The sequence below is a fragment of the Meles meles genome, chromosome 20 (genome assembly GCF_922984935.1).
Source record: "Meles meles chromosome 20, mMelMel3.1 paternal haplotype, whole genome shotgun sequence".
In the NCBI taxonomy this organism is placed as follows: Eukaryota; Metazoa; Chordata; class Mammalia; order Carnivora; family Mustelidae; genus Meles; species Meles meles.
Window position 1 is genome coordinate 15,213,973 of NC_060085.1, and position 25,269 is coordinate 15,239,241.

General features: G+C 44.9%; 1 protein-coding gene across 5 annotated transcripts in view; it reads left to right on the forward strand.

Annotated features, from left to right (window-relative positions):
• GATAD2A (GATA zinc finger domain containing 2A) overlaps positions 1 to 25,269 on the forward strand; it is a 107,608-nt gene that overhangs the window by 28,258 nt on the left and 54,081 nt on the right. For 4 of the 5 annotated variants that reach the window (XM_045990958.1, XM_045990960.1, XM_045990962.1 and 1 more), the window contains exon 2: positions 12,440 to 12,528. In XM_045990958.1, the coding sequence (XP_045846914.1) occupies positions 12,514 to 12,528 (15 nt within the window). In that variant the 5' untranslated portion in view covers positions 12,440 to 12,513. Of the gene's footprint in view, positions 1 to 7,197; positions 7,249 to 12,439; positions 12,529 to 25,269 lie in introns of those variants that run through there. The other variant, XM_045990959.1, reaches the window with a different exon arrangement.

Sequence of the window (25,269 nt, forward strand, 5' to 3'; positions counted from 1 at the left end):
TTCCCACTGAAATTGCTTGGGGTTGGATTTGGCAAGACTGGGGGTCAGAGACACTAGAGTGAGGAAGTTTGGACCTGGCCCATGTAGGACAGTGTTTCTCTGGGATGTGTGCTCTGTGTTTTCACAAGTTTTGAAGGCTTAGAACTGTGCGGTTGCCTGGAGGACAAAGTGTGTTAGCCCTATGTGTGCCTGTGTCGTGACCCGAATATATTGGTCTCGTGTGTGCACATGTGCTGATTGTGCCTCCAGCTTACTCTGGGGTTAGTCTCAGGTACAGATGAAGTCCCATTAAGGGCACGGTCTGAGCCTGTGTGGCCCTTGCAGATTTCTTTATGCTTTTTATTTTTTATTTCTGTATTCTTTCTTCTTTTAAGGCAGAGGTTCGTTTGACGTTTGCATTGTGTCTTGTAACACCTCAGAGTTTTAGTACTAAAACCTCTTACCAGCAAGGAGAATTTTGACTAGAGGCAAAAGCAGCAAGCGAATTATGAGACTCTGATCTTGCCATCGCTCCCCAGAAGGCAGCTCTTAACTCTTTGTAAAACTTCTGTGGGGGCAGTTTGGCCTTGTCTGCTTTGCTTCTCTTGGAGCAGGGTTCTCCAGGCATCTGATCTTCAGTGCAGTTTTCTTCCTGCTTCTTAGATGCTAGTTCTTGGGGCCGTGTTAATCAGGTAGCAGTTAGACCAACATGCTAGTCAGCAGAACTAGCAAGCAGGGCCCTGTGTCCACCCGGTCCCTTCTCTTCCCCCTCCTCTTGACCCTTCTGTGAGGGTAAGTGTCCATGCAGGCACTGGTGAACTCTGATGACTGAGAGAAGCCAGGTGTAGCTCACCCTCACCTATACCTTGGCTTCAGTTTACCCTGTAGGGCACCCCAGGGATGGTGAAGACAGTTGATGTTTTGTTTTGTTTTGTTTTTTTAAGATTTTATTTATTTATTTGAGAAAGCGAGATCACAAGTAAGCAGGGAGGCAGGCAGAGAGAGAGAGAGGAAGGGAAGCAGGCTCCCTGCTGAGCAGAGAGCCCCATGTGGGGCTCAATCCCAGGACCCTGAGACCATGACCTGAGCTGAAGGCAGAGGCTTAACCCACTGAGCCACCCAGACGTCCCTGACAGTTGATGGTTCTGTGAATATGCTCCCCGGGGAGCTCCTCTGTTCCTGACATCCTCTGATCATAACTTTTATTGTTGGATACATTGTCAGGAAGGTGTGGCATCTGTTTACATCATTTCTCAATTTGTTCTTAATTGGTGTATGTAATGTAAGCCACTATTTACTGATAGATGTTGCAATCGTTATAGTTTTTTCCTTCTCCATTTGCAGCATTTTAGTCCTGCAATTTTTGTGATACATCATCAGAGTTTACAGCAGTGATGAATTATCTGGGACCAGGAACCAGTTCATTGTCCTGCACTTTGCTGCAAGGCCTCAGGACTCCTGGGCTGGCCATGTGGCTTTAATCAGGGCCATCAGTGCCATAGTGTGGTTGGTGGACAGTTCAGCTACTTCTGAGAAGTTACCAGTTGGGGGTGCCTGCCTGGCTCAGTCAGTAGAGCGTGTGTGATTTTTGATCTTGGGGTTGTGAGTTTGAGCTCCACGTTGAGTGCAGAGATTACTTAAAAAAATCTTTAAAAAAAACAAAACAAAACAAAACAAAGTTACCTGATGGTATTGACTATTTGACCTGGGCCTTGATGGTCAAAGAAATGAATTCTGCCACTTAGGGAAGCTTGGTTGGTCAGATGGTTGTAGGTGGTTTTGTATTTGAAGACCTGCTGTCAGACTGGATTTCTAAAATTCTACCAAGTCCCACCTTCCTGCCTGAAACTCAGCTTGGATGTATCTGGAAGGTTTGTGGTTGGACAACATTGACCCTGCTTCCTGCCTGGGTACTCACTAGCCCCTTTGGATTTGGATTTAGTCAGACCTTTAGTGTTTGGGGAAACTACCAGCTTAAATAGACCTATGTCCCTGCTTCTTAGTCTCCCATTGCCAGAAGATAGTACCCTTCTCGGGTATCAAGGTGGCAGAGGTCACCTGAGGCTCCATGTCCATCCAGCTGTAGTAGGATGGTGGGTAATTTCGTTGGCAGTGAAAAGACAGAGAAAAGAGGTGAGGTGCGGTTTAAAGGTGAAAACTGGAGATTCTCTCCCATTTATATTTCTTTGGTGAGATTTCTGCCATCCCACCAACTGCTGACTGACCCAAATAGTACTGTCTTGTCTTGGACATTTTAAAGATAAGTTATGTGAACTACTGTGGGTAGACTTTGTTTAGATTTCAGGACTGTGAAGTTCTTTTCTTCTAGGCCCAGGTCTTCATTTGTATGTATACAGTAGGGCAGTCTTTAGAGTGCTGCTCCTTCTGGGTGCTCTTGAATAACAAAAGCTTCTCCTTCCAAAGAAAAATACGCTGAAAAGTAAGATACGGTTAACACTTGGGCAGTACTTGTAGAAGATTACCAGATGGTGGCAGTCTATCTGCTCCCCCTCTCTTTCTAAATTTGAGTATAGTTGATGCATAATACTACATTAGTTTCAGGTGTACCAGTGTAGCTGTTATTCTCCAGGACCATGGCTTGTGGGGAAGTAAGCTCAGCCCATGGCCTTTATGCTGCTCCTCAGAGAGACTTGGGGTAATTTACTGGTCTTTGTCCTGCTCATGAATATGTAGATCAGGGTTGGTGCCTGTGTTGTCACCAGATGAGAGTGAGTGGGTTGCTGATTTAGGGGCTGTCTTCACAGCTTGGAGAAGATGCTCAACTGGTAGCTTTGCTCCCGCTTGGGTGGTACATGCAGGCTCCAGGTCACCCAGACCTGGTTGTGGAGGCACGTGATGCCTCTGGTTAGGGCCCATGATGCCTCAGTAGTAGTGGATGATAACCGTCCACTGGTGAAAAAAGGAGTCTCACCTTTCCAGGAGGTTGCCTTTATGATAAGTAAGGTGTTACTTCTTTAAAAGCAAACTCAAGAAAACTTGCCATAAGAATAGAATTGTTGGAGGTTTTATTTCATGACCTGGCAGCCAACTATAAAGTTAATAGAGGTTATTGAGATCCTGCAAGATGTGGAGGCAGCCTGGATGATATGTTCTTGGGAATGAGGCTGGCTGCCATTAGATTTTCTGTTGGCTGCCCTAGAGATGGAGGTGATGTCTTCTGCAGGTGGGACTTTTTGTGATCCTCACTCCCAGATTTTCCTGTTCTGACGGGTCAGGACCACTCTTTAGACATCTCAGGAGTATTCTTTGTATGTTTTACTGTCACAGGCCACACAGGGACATCAGTGTTTTGCAAAGGAGACTGACTGCCTGCTTGCCTTTCCCTAGTCGGAGAAGCCCAGACAATCATTTTTGCTCCTCTTTTAATCTATACTGAAGCAGTTGATTAGGAGATAGGGGTCCTCTGGGCATTCCTGTCTGAAATGATGGGTAATGAAATGTCCTCCCTCTATGCGAGTTGGGTGCTTCATGTTAGGGTCACTTGATGTTACTCTTTTTCTAGGCAGCATCATCCATAGACTCAGCTAGTGTGGTGAATCCCCTGGGCCTGGCTCTGCCTCGCAAGATAGGTAGGCTTGGTTTCTTAAAATTTGAGCGGATGGGTTACAGTGTTTTCCTTTTCACTGATGCTGATTGGCAGGTACACTGTTTGGGCTAGTTTTGTGGGTCTCCCTTGTGTAGAGTTGGTTGTGTCAGGAGCTCAGGCTTGCACCCCTGGTGGGCATGTGTTAAGTTTCCACATCTAATCCATATGCCCCAGGGAATAGGTTTGGATTGGGCTATGGTATCTCTGGCTTCCATTTTAAGAAATGTTTATGTCTAAGACAAGCTAGTCATTTTTACCATTCACCCACCAGGCATTGCTTGATTCCCTTGGTTCTTGGATGTGATGTAGAGCTGGAAGAGGTATATCCCAGCGAGATGGGGTGCTTTGGGAGGTCAGAACTGGGGTGAGATAAGCATACTTAAAGTCCATCTGAGGCATAATGTTTACTGCTGCTCTCATTATACCATTCTAAGTTTTTCCAGTGCCATTTTGTGTAGTTTATTTGGAGAGTAGAGGATGTCAGAGACATGGCTTGTCTGGGAAGCAGGGTTCTAGAGTCATACATTTGTAGAAATACGAGGCCTATGGGCTTTGTTCTGTACACAGTTTGGCCTCAAAGGGTTAAAATGATGTATGTGGTTCTACCTTAAGAGATGTCGTGCTGAGGGAAATAAGCCAGACACAAAAGGACAAATATTGTATGATTACACTTACAAGGTCCCTAGAGTAGTCAAATTCGCAGAGCTAGAAAAGTGGAATGGTGGGTGCTAGGGGCTGGGGTGGGGGTAAGGGGGAGTTAGTGTTTAATTGGGGCAGAGATTCAGTTTTGCAAGGTTATAAAATTCTGGAAATGGATGGTGCTGGTGGTGATGGTTGCACAATAATGTGAATGGACTTAACACCATTGAGCTGTAGCCGTACTAGCTAAAAGGTCAATTTGATGTTACTTATATCTTAGTAGAGTGGGGGAAAAATGGAATTTTTCTGAAGTCAGAAATGTCTTGCATCCTTATGAACATGCATTTTATCCTCCCAAGAGTTAGTTTAGGGAGAAAAGAGCAAAGGCACTCACATTTTGATGGCTTAGCTTGTGCCGGATACTATGAGGTTTTTTTTTAAAAAAAAAAAAAAGGACGTGGATATGTGTGATTCTAGAAGGCTCATTGTAACATCATTTTGGGAATGTTGGAGCACAGGGATTCCATGGGTGTTTTTTGGTCCCCGCAGGGGTGGGGCTTGGATGCACTTTCTCCAGCTGTGTGGGGTGACATGGGACTCTTAGAGTCTTCAGAGGACTTAGGAGAGCAGTGTCCAGAAACAGATTGAAGTCTTTGCTGCTCCAGTGCTTGGCTTGGAGACTGAGGGTATTCCTTGTTTCCCATGCCTGTTTGTCAGCAAATTTCCTTAATAGTAGCGTATATTGGTGCATGTACACAGAATGGTAGACATCAGTTCTTAGTTTCTCATTATTTTTTTTTTTTAAAGATTTTATTAGTTATTTGACAGAGACAGATCGCAAGTAGACAGAGAAATAGGCAGAGAGAGAGAGAGAGGGAAGCAGGCTCCCTGCTGAGCAGAGAGCCCGATGTTGGGCTCTATCCCAGGACCCTGAGACCATGACCTGAGCAGAAGGCAGTGGCTTAACCCACTGAGCCACCCAGGTGCCCTTAGTTCCTCATTATTAACAGAGATGTTATCTCCTCTTTTGTTCTTGTGTCATTTTCTTTGAGATGTCCTTTACAAATGTAGCATACCAGGCATCCTCAGTGCTGAACACTAACACTTCAGACACTTCCCAAAGTCTCAGACATGTCTAGATAGATGTGGACATTTGATTAATGAGCATTTTAAATATAGGGGTTTGTCTGAAGTTTTGAACTTCTGTGTGGACTTGCCAGGGCAACTGCTGGGGGGCAAGGTGGAAACTCTAGATAGGAGTTGAAATATTTCGAGGAACAACATTAATGACACTACTTAGTGTAAAGTTTGTTGGTTCTGAGAGCCTACCTGGTGCCAGGACTTGTAACTTGGTCCTTCGGATGGTCTTAAGACTTGAGCTTCTGCCCATGGGCTCAGGTGGGCTCCTGCAACTAGTTATGATTCATCAGGAGGGAGCACTAGAATATTCAGGTTTGGTGGTATGAAAGGGAGGGATTCCTGGAATGCCCAGGAAAAAGGGATATGGTGGAGCCAGGCCTTGGAGAGGGAAGGGATCTGTTGGAAAGATTGTACTGAGTGTTTTAGGATAGAATAGGAAAGGAGGAGGGGCATACAGGGTGTGGGTGCAGGGGGTAGGTCATGCTTCTCATCAGTGACAGAGAAGGCCTTTCCAAATGCAAGGCTGTAGAGGTCTCTGGAACCTCCCAGTGATTCATGAAGCTCTCTGCCTTTCTCCAAACACAGTATAAGGGAGGGTGGGGAGAGCTTCCCCCAGGGGTTGTGGTGGTGCTGTGGCCTTGACTATCTCAGTGTTACTTCTTCCTGGCAAGTTGACTTGCTATTCTAATTAAGGGTAGGGTTTATATTTATATTGCTATGTTTTTGCCTCAGGTCCATGGTGGAAACATAGTGGTTGGGTATTTATAACTCACAGAGGATGATGCCATTTCCTACTCTTGCTTCATTAGGCATTGGATAAAGAGATGAACAAGAGCTTTTTCTCCACAGTGTTTGGGGAAGTGAGCCTAATGGGATGCTGGATGTCAGATGTCAAGATCAACTGTGCTAAGTGTTGAGGCTGTAGTCCTCAGTAATAGAAGGGGGAATGGGGAGGGACTGGTTAGGGAGAGCATGCTTAAGTAACAGGTGCTTGAGTCTGAAGATGAGTGGGAGGAGGGAAGGGCTTTCCCAGTTATAGGAACACTGTGTGCAAAAGCCCAGGAGTGGAGGCAAGATGTGGCAGTATGAAGAATTGAGACAAGATTAGTGTGAGCCAGGAATGTTGTGTGTGTATATACATATATACATGCATGTCAGATGACTTCATAGGGTCACATGGGCCTAAAGCATGCAGGCCCTCAAAGGTCAGGGTAAGATGTTACAAGCATTGGGGATTTTGAGAGGCTTTAGGAATGGCTGCACTGGCATAGTGTGGAGAGTGGATGATATATTCCTCAGTGAGGGCATGGTGATCATGGCTAAGGGAAGATAGGCAGGGACAGATCAGGGGCCTGGAGGACACATACTGGCTGTTACCCAGTGGATGCCTCCTAGGTTTGACAGTAGAGACAGGCCAGTTCTGGTTGCCAAGGATGGGCTTGTGTAGCTGGCCTCACTGTTGGCTCCTTGGCTCTCATGGGGCTGGTTCTTTGCCTCTCTAGTATGCCAAGTCATGCTCTCCCCTACTCCATGGGGACAGAGGGTTAATGAGGCTCCATGCTTTGGAGAGAGCAGGTACTGCTTTGTGCCCTGGGGCCAACTCAGAGCTGGAGCATCTCCTTGGTGTGCCTGTGCCCTGACTTTTTGTTGTGGTGTGTCTGGGTCACCTCTGTCCCTTTGATACTCACTCAGCACAGCCTGTTAGGGCAGCAGTTTCCTCCTGCTTTCAAGGGTCGGGTAGTCCCATGTTTTCAGCTTCTGGGGCGGTACTGTCTCTGTTGCTCTAACTCAGTTCTGTCTTATAGGTGGAAGCAGCTGTGGACATTGCATATTTGAGTGGGTGTGGCTTTGTTTCAGGAATACCCTTCACCGGGACCGCTCAGGCAAGTTTGCCGGCCCTGGATTAGAAATCGAATTGTTGGTCCAAGTTAATCATTCCCTAGCCAGCCAGTGCATAGGGCAATGTGACCTCTGGGCTTCCTTGTGATGTTTTACTGTTGCCCTGCCTCAGTTCTTGCCTTTCTGATAAGGCTGACCTGGGAATCCCCTCCTTGACGTGGTGGTACAGTCGCTAAGACCTTTGCCAGAGGTGGTCTAGGCAACCCTTTTCTTCAGGGGCACTCAGTTTTCATGGAGCAAGTAGACTTTGTGGACTTACAGATGGAGGAAGGTGAAGGGTATTGTTGGGTTTCATCTTAGAGTTTTTTGGCCTCATGTCATTTTCCCGAACTAGATTAGAACCAGGGTGATAAATATTTGGTTACAGACACAGTTGAAGAATTTTTAGATAGCACAGATATTTGGTGAGTGCAGATGGTGGTAGAGGAGACCAGAGGTGTGCAGTTTCTTTAGGGCTGGGCCTCAGAAGAGGCCCTTTGGGGGTGCCTTGGAGAGCCCAGGCTGTTTAGGTGACTGTGGTCTCAGAGATCCATCTCTGCGCTGGCCATGGATGCTGCAACTGGAGTATGTCTGCAGAACTGGAGTTCCCCAGACAGCAGTTGGTTTTTGGCCAGTGTTCCTCCCCTTAAGTTTCAAGGGAGCCAACCTCACTTGCCTGAGCTAGAGAGGATGAAATGGCAACAAAGGACTTTTGTTTCCCAAAGTGCAGTGACTTGATTTCATGTAAATTACTATGGCTACCTTCTTACTGAGGGTGATTGCCCCCCTATATTGGGAAATCATTGTGTTTGGGTGGGTTTCAGAGTTCGGGTGGTGCGTGTGTGCATGGGTGTGCATTAGACCCCAGTGTGGGGGTCAAAGCCAAAACAGAACGATTTATCAAGGGAGTGGAAGAGTCTCTTAATGAGTTGGTAATTGTGTACTTGGGGGTTACTTGATACTGTTTTAGATGTATGGGTTGGAAATAAAAACAGAAGTAAACCCAACCAATGCGGGTGGATGGCAAAACAGTAAACAGTCCAGATGATGTATCAGTAAAAAGCAACTACAGTTTATTTTAGAGAAATGCTCCTAGTTCTGACGGTGCTAAGTGATCTCTGCCTGGTTTCTGCTCCTTTGTGAATTTCACACTATTTGTATGGAGGGACTAATGCTCTGGGATCCTCATATAGGTTCCTTTTCCTTCAATGTTAAATCATCCCCGCCTGTTCATTCCATAAATATTTATCAAGCACCCGGTGTGTGTCTGACCCTGTTCTAGGTGCTTGAAATAAAATCACGCATCAGGCAGACAAAACACCCCTTTTCTTGTGGCATTTCTGTTCTTATTGGGTGAGAAAGTCCATAGATAGTAGCTGCATAATATGAAGTATGCAGAGAGGCTGGGCCTGTGAGAGAGAAAGAGCAGGGTGGGCCTCTGCAAAAGGAGAAATTTTGAGTAGTGACTTGATGGGGAGAGAAGGGGGCATGGACATGGAAAGTTCTGCCATCTGGGGGGTGAGAGTGATCAAGGCTGAGGGAGCAGGTGTAATACAAACACTGTAACAGCTACTGTTAGAATAGACCATACAGGGCTCTTGGGTGGCTCAGTGGTTTAAGCCACTGCCTTTCGCTCGGGTCATGATCTCAGGGTCCTGGGATGGAGTCCCGCATTGAGCTCTCTGCTCGGCAGGGAGCCTGCTTCCCTCTCTTTCTCTCTGCCTGCCTCTCTGCCTACTTGTGATCTCTGTCAAATAAATAAATAAAATCTTAAAAAAAAAAAAAAAAAGAATAGACCATACAGACATTTCTGAGAAATTGTGTGAAGCTAAATATGAACTGGACATTTGCTGACATTTAGGGATTATTATATGGTAGTTATGTTTTCAAAGGTCATTTTCAATTTGGGATGCCGGTTGAAGAAGTGATTGTTAAAATGATAAAGTATCTGGGATTTTATTTAAAACATAAAAAGACCCTAAGGTAGGAGGGTGCTTGGTTTGTTGGAAGCATGACCCGGGAAGCCAGCATGGCTGGGGCAGGATGAGCGGGTGGACCCCAGGCAAACCTCTGGGGTCAGGAGATGAGCAGAGCAAACACCAAACATGGTGTGGCCAGCGGAGGTTTGAGAAGCTGTTGGACTTCAGATGGGTTTGATGGCAGAACCAATAGGATTTCCTGATGGACTGGGTAGTGGGGTAGTCTTATCAGGAGGGCAACTCCTGCTTTTAATCTGAGCAGCTGAAAGACTGGGTTTGTTGTGAGCTGAAATGGGGAAAGCTATGGTTGTGTGTGAAAGTGGGAGTTTACCTTAAAAAATTTCTTGCACATTGCATTCTATCCTATGATGCAGGATGTGTATTGTGATTAACACATTAAGATGGCCTTCTTCCTTGCAGGGTTAACTGTCTAGGAGATTGTCGTCCAGTGTGTCTTGTGGTCTTACAGAGTAGAATACTGGATCTTTGTTGAGTATCGGTTGTCCACAGGTACATGGGTGTATTCTGTTCATCCATCTTTCCTCTGTCTTTTTCACACTGTCTTGGTTACTGTAGCTTTTTTTTTTTTAAGATTTTATTTATTTATTTGACAGAGATCACAAGTAGGCAGAGAGGCAGCAGAGACAGAGAGAGGGGGAAGTAGGCTCCCCGCTGAGCAGAGAGCCTCATGTGGGGCTTGATCCCAGGACCCTGGGATCATGACCTGAGCAGAAGGCAGAGACTTTAACCCACTGAGCCACCAGGCGCCCCACTTTTTTTTTTTTTTTTTTTATAAGAGGGGGAGGAAAGGGCAGAGGGAGAGCAGATCTTAAGCAGTCTCTATGCCCAGTGAGGAGCCCAATGTGGGCCTTGATCTCACAACCATGAGATCATAACCTGAGCCAAAATCAAGGTGCCCTTTGGTTACTGTAGCTTAATGGTGGGTCTTAAAATCAGGTAGGGTAAGTCCTCCAAATTTGTTTCTCTTTTTCAGTTGTTTTCACTATTCTAGGTCCTTTGGAGTTCCATGTAAATTTTAGAGTCAGATTGTTTTTTTTTTTTCTACAGAAAAAATTCTGGGAATTTTTTTTATTGGGTCTGCATTTAATCTGTGGATCAGTTTGGAAGAGAATTGACACCTCCTGACCCATGGACAAGGCATGTCTTCATTTAGGTTTTCTTTCATTTCTCTTAGTGATGTCTTACTATAGTTCCTCTTTATAGGTCTAAAACATTTTTTGGAGGGGTGGGCAACGAAGCAAAGTTTATTGAGTGATATCAAAGTAATAGCACAAAGCTCCTGAGGAGGGAGGGGACCTGAGAGGTTTACCCTTGAACATCTTTTTAAAAATTAAATTTGGGGTGCCTGGGTGGCTCAGTGGGTTGAGCCTCTGCCTTTGGCTCAGGTCATGATTTCCGTCCTGGGATTGAGCCTTGCATCGGGCTCTCTGCTCAGCAAGGAGCCTGCTCCCCGCCCCGCCCCCAATCCCCGCCTCTCTGCCTACTTGTGATCTCTGTCTGTCAAATTAATAAAATCTTTAAAAAAACCACAAAATACAAATTAAATTTATCCTGGGGCACCTGGGTGGCTCAGTCGATTAAGCGTCCGACTCTTGATTTCGACTCGGGTCATGATCTCAGGGTCCTGAGATGGAACCCCACTTTGGGCTCCAAGCTCAGTGGGGAGTCTGCTTGAGGATTCTCTCTCTCCTTCCCTCTGCCCTTCCCTGTGTGTGCACACACTCAAGCTCTCTGTTGAAAATAAATAAGGATAAATTTAATCTTTTTAAAGATTTAAGTATTTCATATTTATGCTATTGTAAATGGATTTTTAAAAATCTGTGCAAATACTGCTGACTTGTATTGACCTTGTTCCTAAGAGGTAGGTGTTCGAAAAGCCTCTGCTGCTGGGCTTTCCATCTCCATTGCAGAGTGAGGCCATGGCTCAGGTGATAAGAAGGAACGAGGGTTAACGGTGTCCACTGTGTTTTCTGGCCTGAATGGGGCTAAAAAAGAGTGGCAGAAAGTGCCCCACTCCCCCAAAACTAGCCCAGATGGTGGCTATGGCTGGTCCTGGGCCTCACTGAGGAGGATGCCACGTGCTCCTCGGTGCCCAAAGGTCTTTCCATAGAGTTCACTGATGTTTGCTTTTTTTTGCAAGTTCTCCTGTGGGGGTGTTTCTCACTATCCATGAACTGTGAATTGCTGTGAACCCAGTTTAAAAATAAAGGTTTCATATCAGAGCCAAGCTCCTGGTAGTCATGTGGGCACAGAGAATGACAGCAGAGGTGATACTGACAGTATTCGCCAAGCTACAACTGACAGCACTGCCTAGGAGTCTGGTTTGGCTTGATCTCTAGGTTTAGCCTCTGTGGGTGGAGCCTTGCATATCTGATGTCACAAAGGAGGGGGAAGTCCTAGGACCACAGGGTCTCTGTGACCTTGGGAGAGTTCTGAACATTCTTGATCCTTAATTTTCCTGTCTGTAAAACAGGCAGCTCGTTCCTCTCTGGGCAGTTTTGTAATCCCTGTGGAAATGATCCTCAGAGTAAAACTTCGAGTTGCCCTATGGAGGTAAAGTCTGCCAGGCTCCAGGCACATGAAAACTGCCTGGAATGGCAGCTGGTTTCTCTGCCATCTTTGTAAGGGAGCATGGACTGGGGAGCAAAAAGGTCATGTCTGTAGAGGGAGATCTGGGTGACTCTGGGCAAATTCCTGAATATTAGACCCATCATATCCCTTGTCTGTAAAATGGGGATGATTGTGTAACCCCAAGATTGTCCTTGGGACTCAAAGAGGTAGGGAGTTTTAGCATAGTAACTGGAACTCGCTGCTGAGCACCTATTAAATTCTAGGTATTACTGTTTCTGCTATTAATGTTATTACTGTTATAACCAGAATGTTGAACCATTTGCTGTATATTTGGTATGTCAGGATGTGGCTGTTTATTACCACCTCGTGTCTCTGACCATATTGCTCAAGTCAGTGTCTGGGACCCTAGGGTTTATTGGTTAACACTGTATTGGGTCATAGGTCAGAGAAGGATAGAAATTTATTTCCTCAACCTGTCCCCCTGTGGAAAGTAGCACAGGCACAGCTGTGGTTGAAATCTAAAATTTTGCTATATAAATTTGGGTGGGAGATACTGAAAATCATCCATATATTCCAGAAGATTTCCTTGGAAATTCAGTGTTTCTTTTTCTCCCTTTTACTTTAGGTTGGTCAGCACGTTGACACAAGTTGCCTTTTGACGTAGCTGCCGCCATGGTCAGCTGGTAGGACTAGCATCCCATGCACAGAAGCCAGGTGAGTGTTTGGGGTCTGGTATCTGTTAAATGACTTGCCCAGTGATGCTCATTCAGCTTCTTGGCCATTTGAAACCGAGCACTGCTTCAGAAGCTTGCAGCCACTTCTAGAGGAAATGGAGGGAAGCAAGTCCCTCCAGGATTGTGTACTGGACTGTCACCACGGGATCACTGAGGCCCTGCCCTTGCTTCCAGGGAGGCCATTTCTTCTCCCTTCCTGTCTCAGGGTTCACTCACTTGAAAAGCCCAGGCCTAAATGGGATAAACCTTCCAGGGAGTGTCAGGAGTAAAAGATAGTCCTGGCTAGGTGGCCTTTGCCCTCTGGCCATTTTTGTGATTTCTCAACACTGACCAAAATGAGTAGAATTTTTCCCTGACCACTGTCTGTGGCACAGGGCCTGGCACTGGTGGTTGGAACTGGTTGCCCTGACCTCCCAACTCATGCCTGTGAGGAAAGTGAGGCAGCCTAACCCCTTGCTTAGGGCTCTCAACTCAAGGACTGTCAGAACCCAGCAGGACTGATCTTGACACCTGGGTGGGATTTTTGTCTTGTTATCGGCAGGGTTTCCCCAGCCTTGTTTTGGCTGAGGACTTTCTGTCTGGAGAAGAACTTAAGAGCTTAGAGTTAGAACTTTGAGGCAGGTTGGAGACCTCCTGGGTTGGTCAGCTGCTTCCTTTTCCAGGCCAGCCAGCAGGTAACTTGCTGAGGGGTGCATGCCACTCTAACAGCACCATAGCTGCATGGAGTGAGAACCAGCTGCCTGGATTTGCCCACTTCTTGACAATAGTTGAGATTAGTTTTGTGAGGTTTTGGTTCTTATTTGCATGTAGCAAAAAAGCAAAAAGACGTGAGCATAGTCAAGTTATCCTGTTAGTGGGAAAACAGTTCCATAATGTTCTTCCAACAAACAAGCTTTAAAAAAATTTTTTTTGAAGATTTTATTTATTTGTTTGTTTGAGAGAGTGAGTTCAACCATGAGTTGGGGGGAGGGGCAGAGGGAGAAGCAGAGTCCCTGCTGAGCAAGGAGCCCAGCTTTAAAAAAATTTTTTAACAATCAAGATCTAATTTGTCTACCATACATTTCACTCATTTATAGTATAGGATTCGGTGATTTTTTGTTTGTTTGTTTGTTTATTTAATAGTGTTGTGCAACCTTCACCTCTGTCTAGTCAGAGCACTTATCACCCAAAAAAGAAATTCCATCCTCATTAGCTGTCACTCCTTATACTCCCTCTCCCACTAATCTGCTTTCTGTCTCTACGCATTTGCCTGTCCTGGACATATCAGCAGAATTACCCAATATATAACCTTGTGTGTCTGGTTTCTCAGCGTAGTTTTTGAGGTTCATCCACATTGTAGCATGATTCAGTGCTTCATACACTTTTATGGCTGAGTAATAATTCCATCACATGGATGGACCACGTACTCATTCATTTGGGATAAATTTGGGTGTTTCCACCTTTTAGCAGTACTGAATAGTGCTGCTATGAACATTTGTGTACACAGTATGTGTGGATGTGTTTTTGATTCCTTTGGGTATATACCTAGGAGTGGAGTTGCTGGGTCATATGGTAGCTGTTGAACATTTTGAGGACCTTCCAGACTGTTGTCGTGGCAGCTGTACCATTTTACATAGCCCAGCCCAGCCTGAGGTCCTCCGAGTTCTGGAGACAAGAACTAACCTCAAGTCTGTGCTGGTTTCCTAGAGCTAGATGAGGATTGGTTCATCAGTGTTGACGATGCTTGATACCTGGTCCTGGGGGCATAGTGGGACATCCACAGGGGGTGGGCCTGGCACTTGGCTATTGATAGGCTATCTTTAGACATCAGCATTTAAAAATCAAGGAACTTCAGGGGAGCCTGGGTGGCTCAGTGGGTTAAAGCCTCTGCCTTCGGCTCAGGTCATGATCCCAGGGTACTGGGATCGAGCCCCATATCGGGCTCTCTGCTCAGCAGGGAGCTTGCTCATTCCTCTCTCTCTGCCTGCCTCTCTGCCTACTTGTGATCTCTATCTGTCAAATAAATAAATAAAATCTTTAAAAAAAAAAAAAAAAAAGAAAAATTCAAGAGGCAGATGCCACATCCATTAGTCCAAGCTGGCAGTCTGACCCAAGGTGTACACACCTCCACTGTGTACACGGTGGGGCATTGTGCGGAGGCTATGTGTGTACCTCAGGGCTCACTGGGAGCCTACCTTCCTCCTGCCCCACTCCTCTTCTGTGCCCACTAAGTCCTGGATGACAGAAACGGGGAGATAGTAGCTGACCACAGGCCATGGTACAATTAAAAGTGAGTATGAGCTAGTATTAACCAGAGAAAACCCAAATTGCTGAGGTGACTTACACCTCACAACAAAAAGTACAAGCTGACATATTTATAGATCTTAAAAAATAATTATTCAAGGGTATTTTTGCCTGTTTGGCATTAACCATCACATGCCATAACTGTTCACAGACTGTCCCTTTCCTATCAAGCCCCTTCATGTACTGGATGGGGAGAGGCAAGGCCAGAAAGAACACTTAGGATGACTTCTAGGAGTTTAAACCCCCAAACTGTCTGCTTCTAATGCTATGGTTGTGTCTTCCCTGCTGGCCCTGTGATAGGAAAGGAGGAGCTTGCTTTTATTCATTCATTCATTCATTCATTCATTCAGCAAGTACTTACTACTTCTGAGTTAACAAAGAACCAGGCAAATGACGGAATACCCATCCAAGAACCTCAGAGAACCCTAAGCTAGCCCACTGCCTTCAGACAATGACCTGAGCTGGAAGACAAGGGGAGTCCCTAACCCCACTGGGGTGTGGCAGTTCACAGAGAAAGTGAATGCGGATGTCTCTAACCAAGGTATGGAAAGATGCTCAGGTCTTTCTGATACTAAGAATAATGCTCATTGGAGCTTCCCCAAAACAACATTTCTGACCTTTTGTCCCCAGAGGTGGATATCAGTCTGTTGGTGAAAATCAGGCACTGCCATATGTTGCTTTTAGAGGTTCACAACTCCTCAGAGAGAGATTGGCTTACTCTTTGCTCCAGAAATTCCACTTCTAGAAATGTATCACAAAGATACACTGTCAAAAATAAGAATTGTGACAAGTGTGTTCCTTACAACATTCTGACTTAGCAGAGCTGGAAATGACTTAGATGAATGTCAGTTGGGACTGAGCTGGATAGGGGTAGAGCTTCTGGTGAGTTGGCGTCAAGCCCCTGAAGGAAGGAGGCATGTCCTCATGTCATGGTGACAGGACTTCTAGGATGAAATAAGAAGTGGAAAACACATGGTGGAGGATAAAGAGATATAGTGCACTTACCTGTCCGAGGGAAGGTGGGGAGACATGGCTATACATGTGTATGTGTTTGCTTATATTTTATTTATTTATTTATTTATTTATTTTTAGATTTTACTTATTTATTTGACAGACAGAGATCACAAGTAAGCAGAGATGCAGGCAGAGAGAGGAGGAAACAGACTCCCCACTGAGCAAAGAGCCTGATGTGGGGCTCGATCCAAGGACCCTGGGATCATGACCTGAGCCGAAGGCAGGGGCTTTAACCCACTGAGCCACCCAGGTGCCCCTTATTTTATTTTTTATTTTTTTTTTAAAGATTTTATTTATTTATTGGACAGTCAGAGATCACAAGTAGGCAGAGAGGCAGGCAGAGAAAGAGGAGGAGGCAGGCTGCCTGCTGAGCAGAGAGCCTGATGCAGGGCTCGATCCCAGGACCCTGAGATCATGAGCCACCCAGGCGCCCCTATATTTTATTTTTAAATATAGGAAATCTAAACCATAAATGAACAACATGGTCATTTCTGGGGGGAAGACTGAGAAGAGACAGGGTTACCAGGAGATGTCTCTGGCTTTCTTTTTCAGTGTAGCACCAGATGGGTGTTTTACATAATTATAAACAAAAGTATGGCAGATGTTGTTTGGGGCAGGGGAGAGAAGCAACCCCTAAAAACCAGAAGCAAAAGGAAGTGAATAAGAATCTAGGTATATGTCAGTTGTCACTGAGGTTGGTGACTTAACATCTGAGAGAATTTCCTTTGCTAGAGTTTTAAACATAGTAGTTAGACTATAAATGTTGTAATGTGATAAGCCATAAGGGCAAAAACTTTTTTTTTTTTAAATCGTTAACTGTTTTTAGGAATTATTTTTGGTTTTAGGTTAATTATACCAGTAGTCTTACTGTTACATACAGTAGTGCCCCTTCCCCCATAAGAACACTTTCTGCCTGAAAACGCAGATACTATCAAACCCTATATATACTATGATTTGTCCTATGCATATATACTTGCAAAGTTTAGTTTAAAAGTTAGGAACAGTAAGAGATTAACAACAATAACTAATTATAATAGAACTGTTAGAGCTATACTAAAATAAAAGTTGTGTGAATGTGGTCTGTCTCTCAAAATATCTTAGTACTGTACTCACCCTTCTTGTTATGATGTGAGATGATAAAATGCCTGTGTGATGAGATGGGTTGAGGTGAATGACGTAGGTGTTGCAACATAGCATTAGCTACTATTGACTTCTGTTGGTCTGCCAGGGGATCATCTGCTCCTGGACCGTGATTGACCGCAGGTAACTGAAACTGTGGATAGTGGGGACAATTATATTGTAGGAGAAAACAAGCAGTTAATGTCTTTTAGAATCAGAATTTTCAGCACTAAGAAAAATACAAGTGTAAAATCAAAGCACTTAAGTTATAACATTTTAATTCTAAATCTGCATTGGGAATATCCTCATTGTGTAAGACTGCCAAGGGTGGGACAGAGGAGTATGAATAAAAACGGATTCCCAGGTTGGAACATCAGATGTGTTAAAAATCCACAGGTTCATTTATATTGGTGCTCAGATGGAAAGGAAGAAATTCTCTGGTCCACTTTGGAAGGTTCTATTGAACGATTCATTTTTAAAACTGGTAAATAGAAACTAGTATTTATTCTTTCGTTTTTCTATGGACTGAACTCTCGAGGAACAAAATGGTGAGAGCAAGCTTCCCTCAGAGGGTCAGTGCTGCCCTGCAGAACTTCCTGGAACTCTCTGTACCCTCACTGTCCAATGTGGCACCTGGAATAGTTTGAAGAAGTCAAATTTTCATTTAATTTTAGTCTTTAACCACATGCAGCTAGCGGACAGTGCAGCTGTTAACATATTCTAGCTAATTAAAATGAAATGATGGAATTAAAAGTTAAAAGTTTTCAGATACCTAATGAAATGGTGAATCCAGACAGTGATCCTCTGTAGCTGCCTGCCATCAGGGAGAATGTGTGTCCTTCTGTAATGATGTGTGCTTGGTTGGGCCTCAAAATCTAGTTTACAGTAAATCAGGGGCATGTAGCGTTACAGTTACAGGGACGCCAACCTGACTATGGGAAACAGGGTGGGTAAATGTATGGTTGAAAGGAAAAGTTGGAGGGGCACCTATAGATTTCAGCCATGTGTGACTGACAAAGATTAAGAAATGCTTGTTGGGGCGCCTGAGTGGCTCAGTGGATTAAGCCGCTGCCTTCGGCTCAGGTCATGATCTCAGGGTCCTGGGATCGAGCCCCGCATCAGGCTCTCTGCTCCACAGGGAGCCTGCTTCCTCCTCTCTCTCTGCCTGCTTGTGATCTCTCTCTCCGTCAAATAAATAAATAAAATCTTTAAAAAAAAAAAAAAAAAAAAAGAAATGCTTGTTAAGTGGGTTAAGCCTCTGCCCGAAGACAGAGGTTATGATCTCAGGGTCCTGGGATCGAGCCCCACATTGGGCTCACTGCTCAACAGGGAGCTTGCTTCCCCTTCTCTCTGCCTGCCTCTCTGCCTACTTGTGATCCCTGTCAAAGAAAGAAATAAAATCTTAAAAAAAAAAGTACTTGTTAAATTGCTGGAGGTCAGCTCATGGAATTGTGGTTTGTTTGTGCTGTAGAGATAAATACTGACCAGTTTATTCATAAAATGAATGCTGTGTAGAATTTGCTTCCCAGAAGCTAGTAGAGTGTGGGGGAAGGCCGAGTATGGAAGACCTGCAGGCTGAGTGGTGGATGTGCGCTGTGAGTCATGCTCTTCTTGCTACTTCTGTGGGTATATTTGCAGTTTTCCATAATCCAGGATTTGAAAAATGGGTTTAATCCAGGTATTCCCTCAGGGAACTTTATGACATCGGTCACCCAGGGCAGGGGAGACAGCTGCTTACAAAAGTGAGGGTGGTGGCCACTTGTGGTTAGTTTAAAATTCAAACAGAAAACCTTCAGATTCTGGAATTGTTATGAGGGGCTGTGGCTTGTGGCCTCTCAGGTATAACAGCTTCCGATTATAGCATCGTTACTTTCTATAATAATAATACCTTTCACAGAGCCTTCAAAGAGCAATAGTTATAAAGTGGGTATTGTTCCCATTTCACAGGGGAGGAAACTGAGGCGAACCAGGCATTCTCATTTCTACCTGATGCACAGTGATGCTGATGGCACCTTCCTTTCCCTGAGCCTCTCACCTCCCTCCCCAGTACTTGGAGCTCATTTTACCACTGCATGTGCTTCCTCACTTCAGTACTTTGATTCTGATATCCCATACTTTGTTTTCTCACATAATATATGTTTGGGTTTTTTTTTTAACATTTTATTTATTTATTTGAGAGAGAGAGAGTGAGAGAGCATGCACGAGGAGAAGGTCAGAGGGAGAAGCAGACTCCCCGTGGAGCTGGGAGCCTGATGTGGGACTCGATCCTGGGACTCCAGGATCATGACCTGAGCTGAAGGCAGTCACCTAACCAACTGAACCACCCAGGCGCCCAACGTTTTATATATATATATATATATATATATATATATATATACACACACACACACACACACACACACACATATACATATATATATAAAATATATAAATATAACATTTAAATATAATAAATATATATTTTATATTATGTATATATATATATTTTAATATTTTATTTATCTGACAGAAATCACAACTAGGCAGAGAGGCAGGCAGAGAGAGAGGAGGAAGCAGGCTCCCTGCTGAGCAGAGAGCCCAGTGCGGGGCTCGATCCCAGGACCCTGGGATCATGACCTGAGCTGAAGGCAGAGGCTTTAATCCACTGAGCCACCCAGGCGCCCCATGTATATATTTTTTAAAGACTTTATTTATTTATTTGACAGAGAGGGAGAGATCACAAGTAGGCAGAGAGGCAGGCAGAGAGAGGAGGGGGAAGCAGGCTCCCCGCTGAGCAGAGAGCCCAATGCGGGGCTCGATCCCAGGACCCCAAGATCATGACCTGAGCCGAAGGCAGAGGCTTAACCCACTGAGCCACCCAGGCGCCCCCAACATAATATATATATATATATTTTTTTAAAGATTTTATTTATTTATTTGACAGAGAGATCACAAGTAGAGAGGCAGGCAGAGAGAGAGGGAGGGAAGCAGGCTCCCTGCCGAGCAGAGAGCCCAATGCGGGACTCGATCCCAGGACCCTGAGATCATGACCTGAGCCGAAGGCAGCGGCTTAACCCACTAAGCCACCCAGGCGCCCCATAATATATTTTTTTTTTTTTTTTTTTCTTTTAAGATTTTTATTTATTTATTTGACAGAGAGAAATCACAAGAGAGGCAGGCAGAGAGAGAGGAAGGGAAGCAGGCTCTCTGCTGAGCAGGGAGCCCGATGTGGGACTCGATCCCAGGACCCTGAGATCATGACCTGAGCCGAAGGCAGCGGCCTAATCCACTGAGCCACCCAGGCGCCCCGCCCCATAATATATTTTTGATTAGCGACCACACTCACTTCACTGGTGTCATGTCTCCATAGTAGCCATAGCCAGTGAGGAGTGGATAAAATAGATGGTTTGATCCTGTGTGTGATTTAGGGATTATCACTGTAACTCTTCGTGAAAGGGACCTCACTCTGTGTCTCTTGACCTGGTGACCACCTACCTGCCTCCTTGTGTATCTTCCCAGAGTTTCCTAGGAGGAGGCCTGTCATGGGGTCCAGTCAGCCCTTCGTTCCTGGTAGAAACTAAGCAGGAACTAAGGAAACTAAGCAGGTTGGAGTGCCTGGGTGGCACAGTTGTTAAACATCTGCCTTCAGATCAGGTCATGATGCCAGGGTCCTGGGATCAAGCCCCTCATCAGGCTCCCTGCTTAGCAGGGAGTCTGCTTCTCCATCTCCAACTCCCCCTGTTTGTGTTTCCTCTCTTGGTTTATCTCTCTCTGTCAAATAAATAAAATCTTAAAAGAAAAAAGCCCACAACATTGTAGCTTAAAAAAAGAAAGAGAGAAACTAAGCAGGTATTTAGATGAACAAGTAAAATACCCGTTTGACTCAGGCAGGTGGCACATTCCCAGTAGTGTATTAATACAAAACCGTAGTGTGTGTTGTTTTGGTTTTAGGCAGTGTGGCCCCTATAATAAAATAAATCGTGTTCTGCTAATGGTGGTTTGTGTGACCCCAGTTGTCTGAGGCCTTGCCCTCTTTCTGCCTTGGCTCCCCATTGCTAAATTGATCTTTGCCCACACGGCCATGCTCTCAGGCATTAGCTCCTTTGGTTGGAGGCAATTCTTCGTTCCCACTTGTGTGGTGGGTTTGTTGTGAGTTCGTCACTGTAAGAACTGAATGATTGATTCACAGAACCTAAAATTCACCAGTTTAGGCATTTCAAAGTTGGCATTTAATATATTCACAATATCATATGATCATCATTTCTGTCAAATTCCAGAATGTTTTTATCCTCAAAAGAAGCCTGTACCCATTAGCAGTCATTTCCCACTCCTCTACCTCTGTGCCCTTCAGGGCCCCTAGCAACTACTAATCTACTTTCTGTCTCCATGGATTTGCCTGTTCTGGGCATTTCATAGAAATGGAATAATTTTTTATTCTGTGTGGCCTTTTTTATCTGGCTTCTTTCATTCAGCATAGCATTTTCACTGTTCATCCATCTTGTGACCTGAATCAGAACTTCATTCCTTTTTATGAGTGAATAGTATTTCATTTTATGGATATATCACATTTTATTCATTCATTCATCTGTTGATGGACATTTGGGTTGATTCTGTTTGTTGACTATTGTGAATAGTGCTGCTTTTAACATTTGTGTATAAGTTTTTGTGTGACTGTGTTTTCACATCTCTTCGCTTATGTACCTGGCAGTAGATTGCTGGGTCATATGGTAATGCTGTATTTAACTTTTTGAGAGACTGTCTGACTGTTACCACATCACTGCACCATTTTATGTTTCTGTCAGTAATGTATAAGGGTTCCAGTCTCCATGTCCTTGACAACACTTTTTTCTTCTTTTTTTAAAGATTTTATTTATTTATTTGACAGAGAGAGAGATCACAAGTAGGCAGAGAGGCAGGCAAAGAGAGAGGAGGAAGCAGGCTCCCTGCAGAGCAGAGAGCCCGATGTGGGGCTCGATCCCAGGACCCCGAGATCATGACCTGAGCCGAAGGCAGCGGCTTAATCCACTGAGCCACCCAGGCGCCCCTCTTCTTTTTTTAAATTAATTATAGTCATCCTAGTGGTTATGAGGTAGTATCTCATTGTGGTTTTGATTTGCATTTACCTGATGACAAATATTAGACATCTTTTCATGTGTTTATTGGCCATTTGTGTATCTTTGGAGAAATGTCTGTATGTTTTTGAATTGGATTTGTTTTTAATTGTTCAGAGATTTTTCTGTGTTTTTTCTTTTTTTAAGATTTTATTTATTCATTTGACAGAGAGAGAGACCACAAGTAGGCAGAGAGGGAGGCAGGGAGAAAGGGGGAAGCGGGCTTCCACTGAGCAGAGATCTGGATATGGGGCTTGATCTCAGGACCTTGAAATCATGACCTGAGCTGAAGGCAGAGGCTTAACCCACCTAAACGCCCCTGTTCTGAGTTCTTTATATATTCTGTACACTAGATCCTTACCAGATAGATGATTTGCAAGTGTTTTCTCCCATTTTGTGTGTTGTTTCTTCACACACACACACACACACACACACACACACACACACACTATCTCTCTCTCTCTCTCTTTTTTTTTTTTTTACGATTTTAAGTAATCTTTATACCAAATGTGGGGCTTCAAGTTACAATGCCAAGATAGAGAGTTGAACACTTCTCTGACTGAGCCAGCCAGACCCCGCCTCACTCCTTTGATAGTGTCCTTTGCACATTAGATTTTAATTTTGATGAAGTTGAGTTTGCCTTTTTTTTTTCCTTCTGTTGATACTGTGCTTTTGGTTTCACATTTAAGAATATGTTGCCAAATCCAAGGTTATGATTTACCCTTCCTTTTTTTTTCTAAGAGGTTTATAGGTTTAGCTTTTAATAGGTCTTTTACCTATCGTGAGTTAATTTTTATTAAAAGGTAAGAGTTTTGTTTTTGATCCTTACGTTTTTTATTGATATGAAGACATTTTGGCCTTTTTTTTTTTTTTTTTTTTTTTTTAGATTTTATTTATTTAACAGAGATCAGAATTAGGCAGAGAGGCAGGCAGAGAGAGAGAGAGGGAAGCAGAATCCCCTCTGAACAGAGAGCCCGATGCGGGGCTCGATCCCAGGACTCTGGGATCATGACCTGAGCCCAAGGCAGAGGCTTTAACCCATTGAGTCACCCAGGTGCCCTGACATTTTGGCTTTTTTAACAAGGAAGAGAGAATGATAGCTGGGAGTTCTGAAAATACTTTTTCTTGTATGTTTAACACATATATATGTTCCTGGGCTCTAAGTTGGTAGCACTCTAGGATGGTAGCACTGAACAAAGAGGTATTCCTTGTCTTATGGGAGATTGGGTTAGGAGGGTACACAGAGAGATGAGTAAATAGAATGTTAAGTGGTGATAAGTGGGAAAGAGGTTAGAAATCTACAGAGGGGGTTGTGTGGAGGGGAGATGATATCACTTTGCTGTCTCAGCTAAGACCTAAAAAAGGGAGGGTAGTTCAGAGACCTGGGGGCAGAGACCTTCCAGGCAGAGAGAGCAGGAAGTGCAAAGGCCCTGGGGTGGGAGTGAGCTTGAGTGTCTGGAGCAGCCACAGTGTCATTGTGGCCTAAGAGAATGGGGTCAGTGTGGAGTGGGGCATAGGATGGGAGGAGGCAAAATCAGAGAGACAGACCTGACCTTAAAAACTGCTTGAGGTGAGGGCCTTGCTTTTACCTTGAATAGTAAAAAGGACCACTTAATGTGATACCCTCAAGCCCAGCTCTGCTGTTTCCCAGTGATTGATTGATTGATGTAGGTATCTGAACAACTGTCTGCCCAAGGGGAAGATTTCCACTTACCGTAGAGGCTAGAAGTGGGATTTCTGTTTCAGCTCTTACAGCTGGGCAGAAAGTGCTGAGAGAACTTTTCCTTGGTAGTAAAGGTTTCTTAGTCCCATGGGCTTTATTGAGACCAGAAATTTAGTCCTAAAAGTAAGTTTCCCTGCTGACTCTGATCCTCCTGGGGCATTTGCCAGTGTGCTCTGATACCACAGAATATGCAGGGAGGAGCTTGACAAAGGAGACCCAGGAAAGGTCTCCAGGTGTTAACCATATTGCTGGGTACCCTGATGAAAATGACAAAAGAGGCACCCCTGGTTCCCCCAGTTTCTCCTCCTGTCTCCTTCTAGGAATGGAGGTGACTTTTTTGGTCCTTTTTGGACTTGTCTGTGCAAAGCCTCCCTGCCATTTGCAGCCAGGGGCCTCAGTGGAGCTGGTGGTTAGAGCTGTGTCTTGGCCCTGAGGGAGTTGGCACTGAAAGGGTTAAGGCTTCCCATTTTGTGATATGACACCTAATGGGGACATTGCAGATGGCATGAAAATGGTAGGTGTAACCCTTTGTAGACCATGGAGGCGCAGGTTCATGAGGCAGCTGGGAAGGAACAGAGGGCTCTTTCTTTCCCATGGGAGGCAAATATAGCCCACTAGCCCTGAGGGTAACATCCCACACCAGGGGGATTCCTGGTCAGTGTTTCCCAGTGGACATTTAATATTGCTCAGATACCCCTTCACAGGCAGCACCTTTGTTTCTCTGTTGTGTGCTCCTGCAACAGCATCTGTTTCTTTCTGGCTGTAGGGTTGGGCTTTGGCCCAGCGGCTCTGGCTGCTGCTGGTGGTTCGATGTGTATGTGGAACCACTTCCAGGTGGGTGGTGTTGGGTGCTCACGGGGCACTTCTGGAGCAAACACAGAAGCCAGGTACTTACCTCCAGTGTGAACCTGGAGGAGCTACTGTAGTTTTAAAGATACTTGCTACTGGTCTTTCCCTCTCTTAACATGTGATCAGTGTAAGTGCACTTTTTTCCTACTGTGTTCTCTGACTGGAGATGAAGACTGGCTTTCATTTCATGTCTCTGGGAAGGGGTGCTCAGAAGCCAAGTCATGGGGCTGGGGTGCAGATGTAGTTGAGGGGGATCTGTTTGATCCACATTATTCCCTGTTTTCAGAAGTTTGCAGGAGATTGGCTGTGTCTGAGGGAAGATAAGAATATATTCTGTACACTGTCTCCCCAGGATAGGATCTGTACTTTCTTCAACTCTCCGCCCTCCCACCTCCCACCCCCCCACCACTTCTCCCATGACTCCAGGGAGGAAGGTTGAGGTCTGAGGACCTGATGTCCCAGGCCTGGCGCTGCACATCCTGGAGGTGAGTTTGAGCAGCCTAGTGAACTGTCAGCAGGCTGGCCTCGTGCCTGTCTATTTTCTGGAGATGACTTGTCCCGAACCCCGCTTCATTTCCATGCATTGTGCCTGAGTGAGCTACTACGAGTGCTGTGTTCTTTATTGTGTAGCCTGTGTGGGATT